Source organism: Hyaena hyaena, unplaced genomic scaffold (assembly GCF_003009895.1).
Source record: "Hyaena hyaena isolate Hyena2069 unplaced genomic scaffold, ASM300989v1 scaffold_678, whole genome shotgun sequence".
Lineage (NCBI taxonomy): Eukaryota > Metazoa > Chordata > Mammalia > Carnivora > Hyaenidae > Hyaena > Hyaena hyaena.
In genome coordinates this window covers 252,359-272,173 of record NW_024081305.1, presented here as the reverse complement: position 1 = coordinate 272,173, position 19,815 = coordinate 252,359, and the positions used below count along the sequence as shown (strand labels likewise).

The window sequence follows — 19,815 nt, the reverse complement described above, 5'->3', positions numbered from 1 at the left end:
GTAATTCCATTACAGTCCACTCCATTTTAACCAAACCAAGTGACAGAGAGAGCGAGAGTGAGAGAGCGTGAGCATGAAACTCATCTCCCAACTGACCTTCCCAAGATGGTTCTACAGAAGACTGCTGACAGCACGTGCAGGGCTGCGGTCAGGAAAGTACTCTGCCTGCCAAGTAAATAAGGTTCATAAACGGCCAAATGACCTTCCATTTTTCTCCCCAGTGAACGTGGTATGCACGTCTGCCCACAAGCAGGTCATGGGAGGCTGTGGGAGCAACACTGCTCCCCTCAGAGGAAGGGGTGGTGCAGAGACCTAAGTCAACAGACCACACTGCTGCTGGTGTCCGCAGAGAAAGTCTAACCTGAACACAGATTTGTGGAGGACTTCGGTGCTGGGAAGGATGCTAAGCAGACTCCACAAGCACAGAAATGACAGCCCCAGGCTCCAGGACACGTGCCCAGCAGGTGTTCCCCGACGTGCCAGCTAAGGACACCAAGGAACACAAAGGCATGGTCCCCTCACACCTGGGGCTCCCAGCGGGCCTGCTCCAGCCCTTGAACGGCAAACCACGGCCCTGGTACCCTCATGGCTGCCACAAAACGGAGATAGCTACCTCCTGGGCCAACACGCTGTGCAGGCAAGGACAGGATGCAGAGGGCGGCTGTCATGGGGGAGCTGGACGCTCAGAGCCCCTGTTGAGACCACCCCAGGCTGGGCGGTGCTGGGCGCTGGGGCAGCAGATCCTGGAGGGAGCTGCTAAGTGACTACAGCCTGACAGATTCTCTGAACAGCTGGCCAGGGGCTGAGGGGCCCGGGAGGCACCCACTGTGCTCGGAGGACAGACAGGGGCTTCAGGGGAGCGGCAGAGAGAGCCTGGCTGGGAATCAGAGCTGGGGCTTCTACAAACTGGAAAATAGCACTGAACTCTCCTTGGGTCGAGCCTGTTCCCTGTGAGAAGATCCCTTCCAGCCCTAAAGCTGAACATTTGCTGAGAAAAAGCTACACAAGGGGTGTGCGCCTCAGCTCCAGGGCTGTCCTCCTGCTGCAGCTCACATCTCGCGGGCCCAGCCCGGCGAGGATCGAGGCACACGGAGCGGGCGGGAGCGGCAGGTCTCACCTGGCACACAGCAGGCTGTTAGGAAGCTGGGCCCGAGGCGGTGAGCAGGCACGCGGTGCCACGTGTAATTAATGGAAGCTAATTAATCCCGGGCTCCTCCCCGGGGTGATTCGGGCCTGTGGCAGCTGCAAACCTTCAGGTACCCGTGGGCAGGGAACCTGACATTACTTCTCCGAAGGGGCTGCAAATCCCTAGGGAACCAGAGATCTTTCAAAAAGGGCTTCCTGGGCATCACTTATAAGAGTCTAAACGTGAGAACTAAAAACAGGCCTCCCAGAGTGCCGAACACAAATCCTGACCAAGGGCCTGTCCCTGGGCTGCCAGGGTGTCCCCTAGGCTCCTGCTCAGGCCCTCGTGAGGCTCTCATAAGGACATGCATGGCAGGTGGCTGAATGCTGGGCACTAGGTCCCTGAGCTACTCCGGTAGAAAGTTCCAGAAGGACTAGCATTAGGTTCCCTGACACTCCCCTCTAGAGCCACACACCACCCCCTGGCCTGTGAGGCACCAGCCCTCTTCTCACTTCCGCAGAATCCTTCCCAAGCAGCCCAGCAGGGAAGGGCTCTAGGACTGGAGGCGTCCTGCAGGAGCTGGGCAATGCTCACTGAGGGTCTCATGCTGTCCGGGTCTGGCCTGGTAGGTACAGTGCGGAGCTTTCGCTGCACAGGCCCACCTGCTAGGCCGCAGCTCCCCAGCCTCAGGGAGTCAGGGTATAGAACTGCCAAGTTAACCTGGTCTAAGGCCCTTGCAAGAAAACAAAATTGCACCAAATAAGGTCATGATGCCTCTGACTGACTTCACCATTACAGGCACACCATCCCATAATCCTCCAAGTTTCTGCTTAGGGTAAGAGTAAGGCCACTTGTGTGTCTTAGAGTAAGGCCACTTATGTGTCTGTGTCAATGATAACCTAAGGAGGGGCATCATCCTCTGGCCCCCCCTGGAAACCCCTGCCAGAGGCAGGAGGCTGGCGGCTCCTGAGTGGCCTCAGAGGCTGGCGATGTGCAAGGCGGGCCTGGGACCCTTGTGCCTGGGCAGAAGATTGTGGCTCGCGAAAAGATTTCGGATTTTGAAAAAAATAAATATAAATAAATATATTCCAAGCACTCTGTTAAGGGAACAAATGGCAAAGAGAAAACGCTTTCCAGGTACAAAGACACTAACAAGCCCACAAAGAAAGCGCTAAGAGACTCTGTGGAAAGGCGGGAGGGTCAGGGCCAGTGCCGCTTGCTGGGGGAGCAGGCCTCACGCCAGAAGTGAGGAGGCCCACCAGAGGCACTTGTGGGAGTCGGCTACGTGGTGTAGGGTCTCTGGGGGCCAGAGAATGCAGCGAGCCCGGGGAGCAAGCCAGGACCAGGGTGGGTGGGCTGGGGTGCTGGCCCTGGAGGCAGAGGGAGGCTCCCCTGCCTCTGTGGGAAAGAAAGGCACTGGTACGGTTATGACGTTGGTTACGAGGTTAATGGGGTCATCAGAACAGAAAAAAGGAACAGCCCCAGGTGGGGAAAACTCCAGGCACCAAGCCGGCAGGGGCCTGGCACATCCAGGACTGCTCCAGACTCCTAGAACCTTCAACCCCTCTGCTTTGTGGAGATGTCTCTTCATTCTCTGAGCAGAAGAAGAAATGAAGCTTCCAGAGCCCTGGGAGGAGCAGGGAGAGGTCACGAGCCCTGTGTTGTGCAAAAAGGGTTCATGGCCCTGCTCCCCAGGGAAGGGGGTCTGAGGTGTCACTGCCTACCCCAGGGCTGTCACCCACCAGGCTCGGGAGCCGCCCCCTCCGCCAGCACTCGCTGGGGAAGCAGGCTAGCAGCCGGGGAGGACGTGAGGCAGGAGGGCCACGGCGCGGGGTGCAGGTTTAGCTGGCCCAGGACTTCCGGTTCTCCGGGTTCTTATGGCTCCTGTCGGCCCTCAGCGCCGTGGCACCCTCTGCCTTGGCCAGAGCTGCCGTCAGGGAGGCCAGGTTGGTGGCGGAGCCGGAGAGGGTGCTGCTCCTTCGGGGCTCGGGGGCACCCTGCAGTCTGAGCCCCGCACTGCGCCGCCGCCCTGCGCCCGTTGCTCTGCGCACCCGGCCCGGCCGCACTAGCAGCCCGTAGCCAGGGTTGCACTTGAATTACTGCTTCCCTCCGATGGAGCCGTCATTCTTACCTGAGGAGAAAAGAGAAGACGACATAGAGGTAGCTTCCCACAGCCCCTCATTCCCTGTCGAACACATGAGGCCAGGGGCACAGGCTTCTGGGCAGCACGTGGTGGCCGCCGGCGGCAGGCACCCCCAGGCAGCCCAGGTGTGAGGTCGATGAGTGCCCCTTGCCATTTCCCATGCCCAGGCACAGGCAAGTCAGCAAGGCAGAAGTGGCACCAACCTCACCCTCCCCTGGGCACAGACCATTTTCAGCCTGGATGGTCCAAATGTAAACCTAGGATGGAGGTTGTTGGTAGAATGATTATTTTTCCTGAATCAATTAGATAGAAATTGGCAAATTACCAAATTGTAGATAGTCAGATGTACAGTTAATGTGTCAAAATGGGGGGCGGGGGGGAGAAGTTTCCTTTGTAAAAACAAATGAAAACGCATTAAGGTGAAGAATGAGAACCCAGAGCTCAAGTCGGTAGGGAGAGAGGATACCTGAGCAAAGGGACCACTCTGACCCCTAAATGTCAATATCTCATGGTGATGGGTGGTGGGGAACATGCTCTCTGCAGCAAAAACAATCATCAATTGTCTTCACTCTCTGCCCATCCTGCCCCATCCTTCTCTCTTGCCCCTCGCTCCAGACAGGCCCACCCTCATCACCTCCTGTCAGCAAGTGACCCCTCTGCGCACCTCTCAGCACATCTAACAGACCATCTCTCTATCTCTGTGGCCACCACTATCCCTCAGCTCCCAGAGCCCACCAGCCACCCCCACCCACTGGTTCCCCACTTCCGGTCTCCCCACTGTTCTCTACCCACTCACCCCATTTCATTTTCTTCACAGCACTCAGAACTATCAAGTTTTAAGTATTTGTTTACTTGGTAATTTACTCCCTCCCAAACTGAAAGCCCAGTGAGGCTAGGGACTTATTTTGCTCCCCAAGGTAGCCTTGGAAACGAAGACAGTGATTGCCCCATGGTAGATACTTAACTGTTGCATGAATTCATCTGTTTGCTAATCCCCCTTTACTTCTTGAGTCCAATTGCAGATATAAACTTCTCTCCCAATTTCCCCACACATAATAGCAGACACTTCTTTAAAAAAAATGTTCTGGCCTGTGCTGCATTACTCTTCTAGAACCACTTCCACCTTACAGCATTATTCACACCAGCCAAAAGGTAGAAACAATCCACATGTCCATCAACTGACGAATGGATGAACAAAAGGTGGGACTTCCACAGACTGGAATGTTATTTGGCCAGAAAAAGGGATGAAGTGTTGACACAGGTTGTAACCAGATAAACCCTGGAAAATTACGCTGACTGAGACAAGCCAGTCACAAAGCCTACCATATTGTATGATCCTCTTTATGTGAAAGTCCAGATTAGGACATTGCATATAAATTTAGAGAGCCGAAAAACTGATTATTGATTGGCTAACTAGGGCTTAGGGATGGGGAGTGCCTTCAAAATGGACATGTGGCTTCTTTTTAGGTTGAGGAACCTGTTCTAAAATTAGACCATGGTAGTGACTGCACAACTACTCAGAACCATTAAGTTAATTGTACACTTAACAGGTAGACTTTACAACATGTGAACTGGTATCAGAGTAAAGCTGTTTTAAAAAGAAACGTCAGAAGGACCAAGTATTTCCTTAAGTTATGGCCCTGGTTTTTCAGAAAATGGTGATCTATTTGCTTTTAAGATGTGCCATTCTGTGATGAGACATAAGAGGTTGGATGGCGAGCCAGCAACGCATCTTGGATCACCTCTTCTGTTCTCAAGCGGAGGCATCCAGCTGCACACACCCATCAGTGTTTGCAACCTGAGCAGACACAGCAGACAAAGCTGTTATACTGTTACAGTTCAAAAGCAGATGCCTCTGTGACTTAAATAAAAAAAAAAAAAAAAAAAAAAGCATTGAATTCATTACCAAATTGAGAGTAGCTTTCAATCAATGCCTTAGGTTTTTGAAAAACATCTGGAAGTTTAAAGGGAACTCTCAGTCCTGATTTTGAAAAGTCATGACCTGGAGTCTCAGGGAGGTCAAATGATGTGCCCAAGGGCACACGGCAAATTCCCAGCAGTGGCAGGGTGGGGCCAGCCGACAGCAGTTGGTGAAGTCCCTTCGAGACCCAGGGACCATCCCAAACAAGCAGTACTCACCTGAAGGTAAGTCTAACTCCACTCCGATCCACGTCCCCTCCTGAAAGTCAGTGGGCCCGATGTATCTCACGATGCCTATTTTGTTGGTGCCCACAGTGACATATTCTCCCTCTTTGAGCCACTCTGGGACTTCACTGGCTTCTTCAGAATCTGAGGAAACTTCCAGCTTTCCCAAGGCCTGTGCCCCAGCACTGCTGTCGCCCAGCCCCCCAGAGGCCAGGAGGTCCTCCTCAGCACCAGAGAGGCTGCTGGGGTCCCCGCCAAGCATGCGCGTGAACGACTTCAGCTCGGAGGTTCGCACCTTCTGGATTCTGAACGGAGACGCTGGAGCAGGTGACTGAGACAGGAGGTCAGGAGGCTGTGGTTTGGAGACATCTAGCTCTAAGCTGTCAGCAGGCTTCACATGGTCCGTGGGTCTTCCGAGCTGCTTGGTGGCCGAGGAAACTTCGCCACCGCTCTGCTGGCTGGGTGATTCCTTTTGGGGGACAGAGGTGGGGAGCTGAGTCGGTAAGGCCCTTGCTTCATTCTGCTTCTCTGAGGAAACAGCTCCCCTGGCCTCGGACGCACCGTTGCTGTTGCCCCAAGCATTTTGCGCTGCCAGGACTGGCAGGGACAGAAGGCTGCGCTGACCCTCCAGCCGGGCAGGAAGATCACTGTCTGCAGCAGGAGCAGCAGATAGAAAGGGGAGCTCCGTGTCCGGGGTGGCCTGGCAGAAGGCAGGAGGGGGCGAGCCGGGTGTCTGGCCCCCGGCTACAGCCGCAGCATCAAGGCCAGGGACGAATGCATCAGACAGCGTTGCAGTGGAGACACTGTGGGAAAAGTACCCGCTGGAGGCCTCACTCAGGGGGCTGGGAGGCCCTTCCTGAACTTCAGGGGCCTGGGTGTTGGCAGTGGCAGACTGCTGGGGAGGTGCTTTTGTGGGTCTGTCACAGATCTTCACGGGGGCCATCTGCACAGTCACATCAGGAGCCGCACTAACCCCCATGCTCTCTCGGTAAGCCTGAGGCAGGGAAGGGCCAACAATAAAGGTTAAAATTCAAAGCCAACTGCTCATTTCCAAAGGATTTAGGCAGGTTTTGTTGTCAGTCGAAACATGACAGCTTTGACAGTGAAAAGAGTGCTGCTGTGCACCTGGGCACTCTGCTGCCAGTTCTCATCCACTACTTCAGTCCGGGGGACCCCAGCTTTTCCCACAGCACCATGCTGAGCATGGAGCAAATAGCCACCACCTGCCTGCTGCCTGACACAGTGTGACTTATAATAAGAAATACTTATTTGGCCTTCATCCTGTTTCTGCCACAGAGCTCCCAAAACCCTTGGAGTTTCTTAAGTGATAAGAGTGATAAAGGCATTTTGATATTCCTAACAAGCCCCTTCCAATAACACCTGACTTCATGTTAATGAGGTGACTCCAGGCCTGCACCTAAGGATGAGGGCTGGTTGCCAGGGCAACCCACCTTGTGATTTGAGCTTCAGCCCCACAGCCAACCTCCAGGGAGAGGAGAGGGGCTGGAGGTAACCTAATCACCAATTGCCAACAATTTAATCAATCATGCCTATGTAACAAGGCCTCCATAACAATCCAAAGGGACAGGCTTCCAGGAGCTGCTGGTCTGGCGAACACATGGAGGCGTGGGGAGAGTATCACACGCAGGCAGGGTGTTGAAAGTCTACGGCTTTTCCCCTCACCTCGCCCTATGCATCTCTTCCATGTGGCTGTTCCTGAGCGGTATCCCTTGTAATAAACTGGTGATGTAGTAAGTAAAATGTTTCTCTTGAGTTATACGAACATTCTGACAAATGAGTCAAGCCCAAATGGAGGATCATTGGAACCTCTTATCTATACCTGGTTGGTCAGAAGCACAGGTGACCACCTGGACTTGTGACTGGTACCCAAAGCAGGGACAGTCTTGTGGGCCTGAGCCCTTAACCCCTGGGATCTGATGCCGTCTCCGGGGAAGAAGATGTCAGAACTGAGCTGAATACTCAGCTGCTGTGGGACAAGGGCCCGGTTGTGGGAAAGAAGACCTACTCGACAGCCACGTAGGGTCAGTCAGGCATGACCTGGTCCTCACCACAGGGTGAAGCACACAGTAGGTGCATATTATGTCTCAATTCCCTCCTTACCAGCCCCATCCCAGCCTCCCTGCACTCAGGCTAAGCACCCTGCTCTCATGGAAACAGATCCCCTTGCCCACCACTGGCTTCATGAGGAACTGAGAGAATCATCAGAAGCCAGAAGAATACTTTCTCCTGCAAAATTGAAATGAGGATCCCATTGAAGGAGTGGATGTGCCTCAACACAGCTTCACCAGGACAGCCAGGAATGACCCTCGGGCCTAGTGGCTGGCTTCTGCCCGGGAGTCGGCTGGAAGAGCTGCCTGCAAGCTGGTCCCAAGTCATGGGTCGAGGGCCCACTGGTCCAGGGATACACAGGCCAGGCAGTAGCCTGCCCCACAGTGAAGGGGGGCTGAGCGCAGAAGGAACCGCAGAGGCTGCCCTCCTCATCTCATATCACCTGTCTGCCTCACTCTGATAGAGACACACACAGCCCCATCCCAAGGGGAATGATGACAGCCACAGCTCGTCCACATGCTACAGGTTCTGAACTGCTCCTAAGGTGTTCTTTCGGTGATAATTGAAACCATTTGAAGAAGTTAGCAGACTATCTTCTATTCCCAGTTCACAATGACAGGGGCAAGAGAGAAGGCAGAAAGAGGGAATGGAGTTGGTGCTCTGGAAAAGGGTGCTGTTGAGAAAAAGAAATATGTTTTCCAATATTTACGGAAAGATTATTTATATTACAGGAATGGCCATTTTCCATTTGAAATACAGGATTTATTTGAACTGGGAAACAGCTGAGATCTATAAGTCTCTTACAGTTACTTGGCTTAACTCAGCAGTCTGATAAATCATGCATTTTCACGTGAGTTGTCATTTATATTCCTGTCTCCAGAGGCCCTCCTTTCCCCACAAGGCACACTTTCAGGGTACGAAATTAACGGCGCCTCTTGAGATTAACAGCCCATTTTTGTGATGGATCTTCAGGCTGCAAAATTTACTAAATCCAATAGATCAATAACTGTCACCAGCATAAATACTCTAAAAGATTAGGCAATTCTTCAATCATTTTTCTTTTACAAATTGTACATGTTTTATTTATTCTTTTCTATTTTATTTTTAATATCACTGACCAGGCAGGGAAGAATATACAAACAAAACTATCAGAGTCTAGTATCTGAATAGGAACTGTGGCTCTGAAATAGTACGTGTTCCCTATTCCTCGATGGTAACACCCCATCGTTGCCACATGGACAGCTGTCTGCAAAGGACCAGATCGGTCCTGTCCTGAGGAGGTAAGAGTCCAGCAACAGTGTCTTGGATTTCCCTGGTCATTATCCCATTTGCCTCCACATGAATCTTTTGATGTAGGCTGGCAAGTATTACCATATGCATTTTACAAGATGGCCCAGAGAGGTTAAAAGATTTATCCAAAGCCTCCAGTAAGTGACAACCAGGGATAGGAGGTCAAATGCACAGTGACAACAGGGACTAAAGGTGGCAGAAGGCTAGCTCTGATTGCTCGGTTCTTTCCTGCTGAGCCTGAGCACAGCCTCAGATTCCTTCCGTTACAGCACTGCAGGAAGCCGCTCCCACTTGACTGGAGTTGATATGTGAGTGGAAACCTTCTCCCCCATCTGTGGGTTATTCCCTTACCACTGACACTTCCAGACCTGCCTGAGCCACAGAGGCCGTCGCAGGTCTGGTGCCCTCACCCAGAAGAGAGGTGGTATCCCTCTGTCCCACTGGCCTTGGGGTCCCAGTCCTGCCTCAGCAAACTAGCAAACGCTGCTCATGGAGGACAGAGGGGGGCCACGCGAACATCAAATACGTTCTGGATTAAAAAGGGCCTTTTTAGAAAGGAGTGAATCCATGGAGGTCTGAGTTCCCTTTCAAATCATTTGCCCTTTTTTGCTGTTGTTTTATAAATAAAATTTTCCGATAAAAGATACAGCCCTTCCTAAGAGAATGAATGCACAGTGGGAGAAAATGGATTTGCTATTCATAAGATGAGAAGTGCTGTTCATCTGTGGGAGATCATAAGAGACTATTTTCTCCCCAGTTTAGCATTAGTCTTTTCACGCTGATATCATGAATCAGTATGAAATGTAAAACTGAGAATTAAGCAAACACTCAGGATAAGGAGATTGTTCTGTTTATAGAAATCGCCTTTGCCTAGCAGTGGGCTATTAAAGCAGCAGACTACATTAGCAGTCAAGCACCTAAAAGTTTAGCAATCATATGATTAACAAGTTGAAAATAGAAAAGTAGAACAAGGAAAATATAGAGGGAGAAGACAGTGACCTATATTATAGCTAATTATCAAAATGGGAACGCTAAAATTAAAAACCCACGGGTGTGGACTCAACAACTAGAGCCTCGGGGCTACCCACCACATGTGGGGCAGCCACCAGCAAAGGTGCCACACCTGCCCAACTAACTCACCTCCACCATTCTGGTCGTCCCCACATCTGGGAGGGCAGACTGCACCATGATCCGGGGCACGGGCTGAGAAAACAAGTGAATAGGCAGGCGTAAGGGACCAAGAGAAGCAGAGCAGAGCTCACCACAGAAGGTTTTCATGTAACAGACTGGACAGCCTATCAGGAGGATGCACGCAATGTGAACATTTACAACTTTCAGGAATTCTAACAAGTCACTGCCAATTCGGCGTGCCAGGCGCTAGTGGCACCATGCTCCACAGGGAAGTGTGGGCAATACAGAGCACAGTGAGCAGGTACCCCCCTCCGCTGGCAACACAGGACACATGCTAAAAACCGTACCATAGTTGGCACACCCACACGCTCACAGGCTCCCTCTCCACTCACATATGGCGCATGTTCGTCAAGGGCTATTCTGCACATACTAGTGTTGCAGATGCTAAAGAGAAATGGTTGGAACAGGAAAGGCTCCAGGCAGGAGATGAAACACAAAGCAAGCCCTGAGGCCAAAGAGAAGTGATGACCAAGCAAGGCCAGTGAGTGTTGTCACAGGAAGCGAGGAGTAAGGAAGCTGGTCCAGATAGTGCACAAGTCTGGGGCATAAAACAGAGCAGGACAGACATATGCATAGAGGCTTTGGGGTCTGTAACTACCCTAATCAGATCATGATGAGGACCACCACAGGGCCTGAGCAGAGAAAGCAGAAGGTTGAGATGACTGATCTGGTGGTAGAAGGCAAACTGATTGAAGTATTTAAAGGCTAAGATAGACAAATCACGATGAGACTCCAGCAATAGAGTAGATGTGAAGGGGTAAGAGCCTGAAGTAATGGGTGTAAGCAACAGCACAAGAAAGGACTCATTACTTATGGACATGTGGTTCAAGGAACATTAAAAAAAGAGAGAGAGAGAGAGAGAGAGAGAGAGAGAGAGAAAATTGTTAGTACCAGGATAAGGAAAAGGGATGTCAAAAGGAGGAGCTGGTAACTGCACAGAAGAAATCAGATATTCCTTTAGTACCTGCTGGGTTTACAATGGCATTGGGACACAGAAACAGACGTGATTCTCTCAAAGGAACCAGGAATCCACCACTTCTGCCTTTATTCCAACAACCAACCTCTGGCCCCTTCCCAGGTCTCCCCATTCCAGTGCAAGAGTCTGGACCTTCTCTCAAAAGGCTCAGCTCCAAGAGGGCTCCATCCTGGCACCATAAACATCCCCCAGGAGGAGCCCAAATTGGGCATCACAGCTGGTTTCCATACAGTATGAGTCTCTTTTCTCTTGTTGGATCCAAAAGGAAAATGAGCGGACCACAGATCTATTACATGATCTAAATTGCCTAGAGGTATATAGACTTCGTATCTACCCATTTCCCTTCTGGCCCTAAGCACTCTAGGTCCTCCCAGTTCCCAAGATGTGTCTGGGTGTCTGAGGCTTCTCTGCCATCAAGATGCTCTGGACAGTGTGTGGGTGCTAAGGGTGGATGGCCAAAGTCCTGCTTCCTACTGAGCAGCCCAAGCTCTTACCTGAAGGGAGAGGAACCCACTTGGAACAAGATGGCACATGAGTTCACAGTACCAGATAACAGCATTTTAGCAAAGGGTACCACGTTTTAGCAAAGGGTACTAACTATTATAACCACTTAAGCTTTGCAACTGCCTTTGAAGAAAAGAGCTAGAAGGTATTAATTCTTTTGAAGGTAAGGGAATGGTGGTGGGATCGGAGACAAAGCAGAGAAGACAGGGAATTAAGTAAGAAATGGTAGGAGATAAGTCTAAATAGATGGAAGAACCTAGGGATAAACTAAAGGAAAGTACACTTTACCCTGCTAACAGGGGCTTATGGCCAGGGAGAGCTAGTATCAGAGGTATGTTTAAGAAAGACAATGTGAGGGACACCTGAGTGGCTTAGTCAGTTGAGCATCCAATGTCCAATTCTTGATTTTGGCTCAGGTCATGATTTCATGGTTTGTGGAATCAAGCCCTGCCCTGGGGTCTGTGCTGACAGCGTGGAGCCTGCTTGGGATTCTCTCTCTCCCTCTCTCTATGCCCTTCCCCACTCATGTTCTCTCTCTCTCTCTTTCTCTCTCAAAATAAATAAATAAATAAACTTTAAAAAAGAAAGACAATATGAGTGGCCAACGGAAGAGAATGAAGGAAGAAATCCTGGTGGTGGCAGCTGCATGTGATGAGGGCCTCAACCACAAGAATCATCCAGCCTTTCCTTGGATCTCTGGACCAGGAAAACCTCTCCCCTCAACTTGCACAACAAAGCACTCCCCTGTCCCTCACAGCACCTAGCTGGTTCTCCTGCACAGGAATTTCCATTTCTCCACTCTGCTGGCAACTTACTCAAGTTATTTTCAAGCAAGGATCCTCCAATCTGCTTTATAGTCCTTGGATTCAGGGGTTGCTGTCTTTATTTTTATGTTTACTTTCTCCCATAGTATCTGGAGTCACCCCTGGTACCCAGGGTCCAATGTCATGGCTCCAGGCCACTAAGCTGAGACCTTACATCTCCCTCTCACAAGCTTCCTGTCACAGCCAATCACCCCCAATGGCCACTTCTTCATCAAGAAACACATCTGCATCATAAACAGGCCCACCCCAACTCCACCAGTCGGATTACAGGGGTGCAGAGCCAGACACTGGATGATTACACACATCTGAAATAGCTAGAAGTAGTGTCAAACATAAGATCACGTCTGAGGGGTCCTGAGTGTAATGTCAAGTACTTTATGCACACCTACTTCTCTGGTTCACATGCTGTAACCTCGTGATGCCCTCTCCATGGAAAGCTAGGCAGTAGTGGCTGCTAGAAACCAACTCTGGCCAAGTGAGTGTCAGGTAGGTACTTTTCCACCAGAGGACTCAGAAGTGCGTATGAAAGAGGGTGGGGTATGGGCATACAAGCTTGGCCATGTATCCATTTTTTGAAATTGTTTCCTTTTTTTTAAAGCTTATTTATTTTGAGAGAGTGGGGGAGGGGCAGAGACAGAACGGGGGTAGGGGAGGGAGAGGGAGAGAGAGAGAGAGAGAGAGAGAGAGAGAGAGAGAGAGAGAGAGAGAGAGAGAGAGAGAGAGAGAATCCCAAGCAGGCTCCACACTACCAGAGTGAAGCCCGATGTGGGGCTTGACCCCATGAACCGTGAAATCACAACCTGAGTCAAAACCAAGAGTTGGACACTTAACTGACTAAGCCACCTAGGTGCCTGTAACTGACACTAGGTGATGAGGACACAGGGATTCAGTCTAGTATCTTCTCTACTTTTATATATTTCAAATGTTTCCATAAAGCTGTCCTACATGAAAAAAATAACTGGGACTCAGATTCATTGTCCAAATTCAGTTCAACAAAGACTCAGGTCTTGGTGTGCAAGGTGCTGCAACAAGCACTGTGAGGAACACAAAGGTCACAAAGTCACAGGCTTTGCTCTCAACAGACTGGCAAGGACATGTACGCAAATAACTGAAACATCAAGGAAAATTATAGATATTAGAATCAAAGTTTCAAATGCAGAGAAAATTCAGAGTAGAAGGGATGATAAATGAAACAGACCTAGAATACGCTCATGAGGGCAATTTTACTTTGAGACAGGCCTTGAAGACTGAGTGGCTTTCCCGGGGCAGGGGGACACTTCCAACATGAAGAATGACACGGCAAAGGAGCTGCTCTCTGAGTCTGATGTGTTCCCTCTACTGCCACCTCTGCCCCAAGAAAAGCTACTCAATCTTCCAGGAGGTTTTGAGAAAGAGAGAATGATCTAGAGTGACCTGCACCAGGCAGAAGGAAGCAGGTTAGAGCCGTGTGCAGGAGGCCTTGTGAGCTCCTGGTTGATTTTCACCTGCAGCAATGAGCTATCAAAGGTACTGAATGAGGAGTGATAAGAGTTACGTGTAGAGAAGATTAATTCTGAACCAGGAGAGATACAAAAGTTGGACAGATCAATTAAGAAGTTGCTTCAATGGTCTGGTGGAGATCCATTAAGAGTCTGAACTTGGATGGTAAGAGGAAAAGGAAATGGAAATGGCTACTGAACACTTGGAAACAACCAGCTGGGGAGGCTGGGCAAACAGAGTCAAAGATGCCCAAAAGGATGGATGACAGGGATGAGGGTAACAGTGGTATTAGCAGAATCAGTGTCCATTTTTGTCCCTATGTGCACTTGTGCATATGCCTACGTGCAGGGGCAAGGGCGGGGGGCACCCAGCTTTCTGTATTTGGCTATGACCTGTGATGAATTCAGGATACCAAATTCAGGTATTCATTAAGGATACCAAAAATACCTACAAAGTGTACTGAAACTTAAGTGTGCCATTTGTCCTTCACACATAAGAGCTCAAATTTCCAAATGTGTATTGTTTGCATTTTAATGCTCTTTTACATATCCCTTGTGCAGGCAGTTGCGTCCTATTTCAGGAGCTCAAAACATTTCAGATCATAAGTTCATTAATCCTTACGACACATCTGGCAACTATTAATAAAAATGACTGCAAAGTATTTTGCAGCTATAAATATTAGGAGAAGTCCCATGAGGCAAGCGAATAGAAGTGTAATTATCTACATCTCACACTACAGAAACCAAGGCTCAGAGACATTCACCTAATGGTTAAATGCATCCAGGCTGCCCCGTGAGTCAGTGACAGAGACGGAAAAGCACTGACTTCTCCTGCACCAGCAGAACCTGTAATCATGCTGTCTGCTGAGCATCACTGAAACTTAACAGATGAGCAGATTATAACCAAGACAACTGCTTACAAGTATTTCAGGGAAAAGATGAGGGTCACTTCTCATATCACAGCCCATCATTTTTTAACTCTGGTTTTCACATGCCACGTGAATGAAGAAAAGAGGGAAGATCAACTCAGAATTTCAACTAGGCATAAGACTTACTGGGAGGACCTCCCGCCAGCCCCCCGCCTAAAAGAATATAAAGTTTTAACACCTTGGCAACACTTAAAGACCCTCACCTCTCCATGAGGTTGTACCCTTTCCTCCCTCGTTAGGCTAACCCCACTCTGCACTGACTACACTGCTTTGCCACAGCTCCCTCGTACTCTTCCTTCTCTCTAGGCAAACATTTTCTAACTGGTGCGCAGCCAGTCACGTTTGTCTCAGCTAGGGCATGCCTTCACCGTGTCAGCCAGCCCCAGACATACACAGACTACAGCATCTACAACATCATCCTATTTGGCTCTCTGAAGGGTATGGATTATGGCTCATTCATCTCCATATTTCCATACAGAGGAGAATAATTTCATGTTTGTTGAATGAATAAATACATACATAAGTGACCAAATGAATTACTTAAGTGACATGAACAAGGCCAAACTGTACAGTTACAGAGAATCTAGAAAAGAGGAGACATTCTGAAATTTGGGCACAGGGGTAGGTAGAGGGGAGAATAAATATTTAAAAAATTTTTAATGTTTTTTATTTTTGAGAGAGAGAGAGAACACGAGTGGGGAGGGGCAGAGAGAGAAAGGCACAGAATCCGAAGTAGGCTCCAGGCTCTGAGCTGTCAGCACAGAGCCTGATGCAGGGCTTGAACTCACAAACCACGAGATCATGACCTGAGCTGAAGTCGACGCTTAACCAAGTGAGCCACCCAGGTGCCCCAGAAAAAAATATTTTAAAGCAAAAAACATACACTTTGTTCCAAAACACTGAATTTTCTGATGCATTTCTTTTCTTGTTTGAAAATGAACCTTTCCAAATAATCATCCCTTACCTTGAATTTGATTAATTCTAAAATGTCATTGTCTAATGGTTGAAAAGCAAATATGATCCTCCATGTCGTCTAAGATTTTGTCTTATTTTTATTTATTATTTTAAGAGGTGGAGAGGAACAGAGAGAGAGAGAGAGAGACAGAGAGAGAGAAAGAGAATCTTAAGCAGGTCCTCACCCAGCATGAGGCTTTATCTCATGAACTGTGCAGTCACCGCCTGAGCTGAAATCAAGAGTTGGATGCTTAACCGACTGAGTCACTCAGGCACCTCAAGATTTTAATTTTTAAAGTAATCTCTACACCCACCATGTGGCTCACACTCACAACCCCAAGATCAAGAGTCATATGCTCTAGTGACTGAGCCAGCCAGAAGCCCCCTGCTCCTTTTTAAAACTCTAACCAATCATTTAAATCCAAGCATAAGAATATATAACAAGAGATGTAGGATTTACCTTTGCTACAAACAATCAATAGACATCCTTTGATTTTCATGCTTCTAAAGTGAGAAAAATATAATAAACAAGACCAAGCAGGCAAGTGCATATAAATACTTCCTAATCTTTAAATATGTTCTGAAAAGTGTAATAAACAATGGATAAAGACAGACATGTACAATTACCTAAAGATCGAGACTCAGCAATAACCTAATCAATATAAACATACTTTTTAAAGGTTATGTTAATCAGCCGCAGGGTAGTTAGGCTGGAAGAAGGGGAATTGGAAAGTCACAAGAGGAAAGCTGGTAGGAAGCACCCTCCACTCAGTCCAGAGACCGACACTTCAGCTGCCTACAAGCACCGGCTCACGTAGCAGACTCCCCACTCACAGAGCTGGCTCATGATTTACATGCTGCCTCTCCAGGGTGATATGGGCAAGAGTGTGTTAGCTATGATGACTCCAGCACTTCTGTCCATCTGGCAATTAGATTCCTTATTTTAAACGAGTGACTCGGCATTCTACCTGACCCATCAGTCATTTGTTCATGTAAGCCTGATCATCTCTGGTGTTGCCCATCCGGAAGGTCGTAATCCAGTCCACATGCATTCTCTAAGCAATGCCATGCAGAGCGGATGACAGGTGGCCGCCAGCTGGCCCCCTGCCAGACACACTTTTATCCCACCTGCCTCATGCCCCTTACAATCAGTGACATCAAATATCAAAGTGTCAGGCAAGGGAAGGTGACTTCATTTTTCTGTCCAATATTACAATGCCTCATGAGGTTTTTATATACATTTGAATAGATTCTTTCAGTTTTATCCTCTTTTAATCTACCCTCCAAATTACAGTCAGAAAGAAGAACTTTCCAAAATACAAATTTAACCATGTCTCTCTCCTGCCATAAAACAGTCGATGATTCTCCCTTGCCCACAGACAAGTTTTTTAGAAAGGAATAGGCAAGAAAAGAAAATATGAATAGGTCCTACTGAGTGTATTTCCATGGTTTGACCAGTCTCTACTTCAAATACTTTATTTTCTTAATTTTTTTAATGTTTATTTATTTTTGAGAGAGAGAGTGTGTGATCAGGGAAAGAGCAGAGAGATGGCGACACAGAATCTGAAGCAGGCTCCAGGCTCTGAACTGTCAGCACAAAGCCCGAGGCAGGGCTCAAACTTGTGAGATCGTAACCTGAGCTGAAGTCAGATGGACACTTAACCAACTGAGCCACCCAGGTGCTCCTCCCTCTTTCAAATACTTTAGATTCATTCATTCTACAAATATAATCACTTGCAATATTTTAATCAGATCTAGTGAAATCGCATAAGGTCACAATTGTGCATGTAATTTTGTCTCTTGAATATAAATCTCAGTATGCCACTCACTAGGCTCTGTAACCTTAGAGCCTGTTTAATCTACCTAAGTCTCATTTTCCTCAGCACCTCAGTATCTAATATCACCCTCTACCTCTGTGCTTTCCTACATGGTGGCCACCAGCCCATGTAGCTGCTGAGCACTTGAAATGAAGCTAATGTGACTGAGGAAGTGAATTTTTAATTTTACTTAATTTTAATTATTAACATATAAATTTAAAAATTAAAGTACCTTTGAGTATGTTTAGAACAGCTTGGGCATGGGGATCTATTTTGTCTACTTCATGAACTCTAAATGCAGATCAAGTATTTCCAACAAAAATTTAGTATCCACATTGAGATGTGCTAGAAATGTAAAATACACGCTTGATTTCAAGAACTTTACAGAAGAAAAAAGAAGGAAATATCTCCGTAAATTTTTTATATTGATTACAGGTTAAAGTGACAGTATTATGATTATACTAGATTAAATATATTGTTAGAATTAATTTGACCTGTTTTTTTTACTTTAATTTTTTTTAATGTTTGTTTATTTTTGAGACACAGAGTACAAGCAGGGGAGGGTCAGCGAGACAGACACAGAATCCGAAGGAGGCTTCAGGCTCTGAGCTGTCAGCACAGAGCCCGACTTGAGGCTTGAACCTACCAACAGCGAGATCACGACCTGAGTTGAAGTCGGGGTTGCCCAATCAACTGAGCCACCCAGGTGCTTCTCTTTTTACTTTTTTAAATATGCCTGCTAGAAAATTTAAAAAGTCACGTGTGGCTCACATTCTTCTATTGGACAGCGCTGATCTAAGTCAGCACCATTGCTGAGCTAATGCATATAAAATCTCTGGCACGCAGTAAACACTCAGCACATTTGGGAAATACCATGGTTTTCCTAATCACTGGAATTTTGTGGTATCTTCCAAGAGACTTCTAGCTTGGCTTACTATCAGCCCAGTTTTAAATAATCAACAATTATATCTGGTGTAAAATATAAATCCAAAGATTCTACTTATGTTTATCAGTCCCAAAGCCACTCAGGATACAATATTAATTTAATTCCATTTTCTTTCAAATAAGGAACCTTGGATATCATTAATTTACTCATTCACAAACATGTGTAAGGTGCCTGCTATATTCCAAAGACTGTGCCAGAAGTTGGGGAAACAGTGGGAGCAAAACCACATACAGAGTCCCTATGCTCCTCAGAAACAGGCACTCAGGGACTATTCCCAGTTAACTGTAATTACACAAAACAACTAAAAGGCCTATTTCTTCCATCAACAAGTATTTAATCAGAGGGTAAGAGTGACTGAGACCATCAAAACAGATTTTATATTTCACTATATTATTTATATGTGTGTTAGTTCAACTTATTTGAGGTACTATGTATAGGAAACTTTAAATACTAGTATTTCTGGAGTTGTGATAAAAGATACAGTTTCTTATTTTTAAATTCTTATAAATTCTTACAGAATTTAGTTTACTTTTTAAACTTCCACATGAATATATTCTTACAATAATTCTAAATTCTCATAGAATTTAGTTTGCTTTTTAAACTTCCACATGATAACTATTAACGCTTCTTAAATATTCATGTGAAAAAAATTACATTTTTTTAAAGGATGTAATATTCACTTCATTAAAAATAACGGTTGTTAGTTTTTCAAGCATCTGTGAAGGACAAAAGATGTTTACTTAAAGGAGAGTATTTGTTAATCTTAAAATTTTTAAAAACTGGGTATAAATCTAGACTGTCACCTGTTTGGTATAGTTTGTAAGCTAAGAATGGTTTTTACATTTTCAAATTAATGAAGAAAAAGAATACTTTGTAACAGGAAAAAATTATATGAAATTCAAATTTGGGGTTATAAATAAAATTTTCTCAAAACACATCCAGACTCATTTATTATAAGTACTATCTATGGGTAGTTTTGATAGGCCTGCAAAACCTAAATACTTTTTGGCCCTTAAAAAAAGTTTCCCATGAGGTCGCTAAGGGAAGCGTTCCTTGAGGCTCGGTTGGGAAGAAGTTGGTTGGGCCCTTGAGCCCAGTTTGTTTATTGCAGTGCGAACCGTACCCCGGCACGAGCTCCCGTCGCAACGGCCGGGAATGAACCAGTAGCGGGACGGAGGGCGGGGGTGGCAAGAAAGTGAAGGTTCAGAAGTAAACTGAAGACACCTAACCCTGATGGGCAGCTCTCCAAAAAAGCACAAACAACTGAAGGATGGATACCACTGCGTACATTAAAAGCATGTTGAAAGGAAAATAAGAAAGCCAGGAATCTCAGTATGAACCCGTCGAGATCGAGATCGGACGATGGTGGTGAAGAAGTCTCATCTCAAGACCGTAATCATCGTGAAAGTGAGAGAAGATGGC

General features: G+C 47.3%; 1 protein-coding gene across 1 annotated transcript in view; it reads right to left on the bottom strand.

The window, feature by feature from the left end:
• Window positions 1–1,264: 1,264 nt before the first annotated feature.
• The window catches only part of KIF13B (kinesin family member 13B), a 126,934-nt gene continuing 108,383 nt past the window's right edge, over window positions 1,265–19,815 (bottom strand). The window contains exons 33-35 of the mRNA XM_039217167.1: window positions 9,915–9,977; window positions 5,409–6,408; window positions 1,265–3,257 (exon numbers count right to left, since the gene is read on the bottom strand). Coding sequence (XP_039073098.1) covers window positions 3,223–3,257; window positions 5,409–6,408; window positions 9,915–9,977 — 1,098 coding nt within the window. The 3' untranslated portion in view covers window positions 1,265–3,222. The remainder of the gene's footprint in view (window positions 3,258–5,408; window positions 6,409–9,914; window positions 9,978–19,815) is intronic.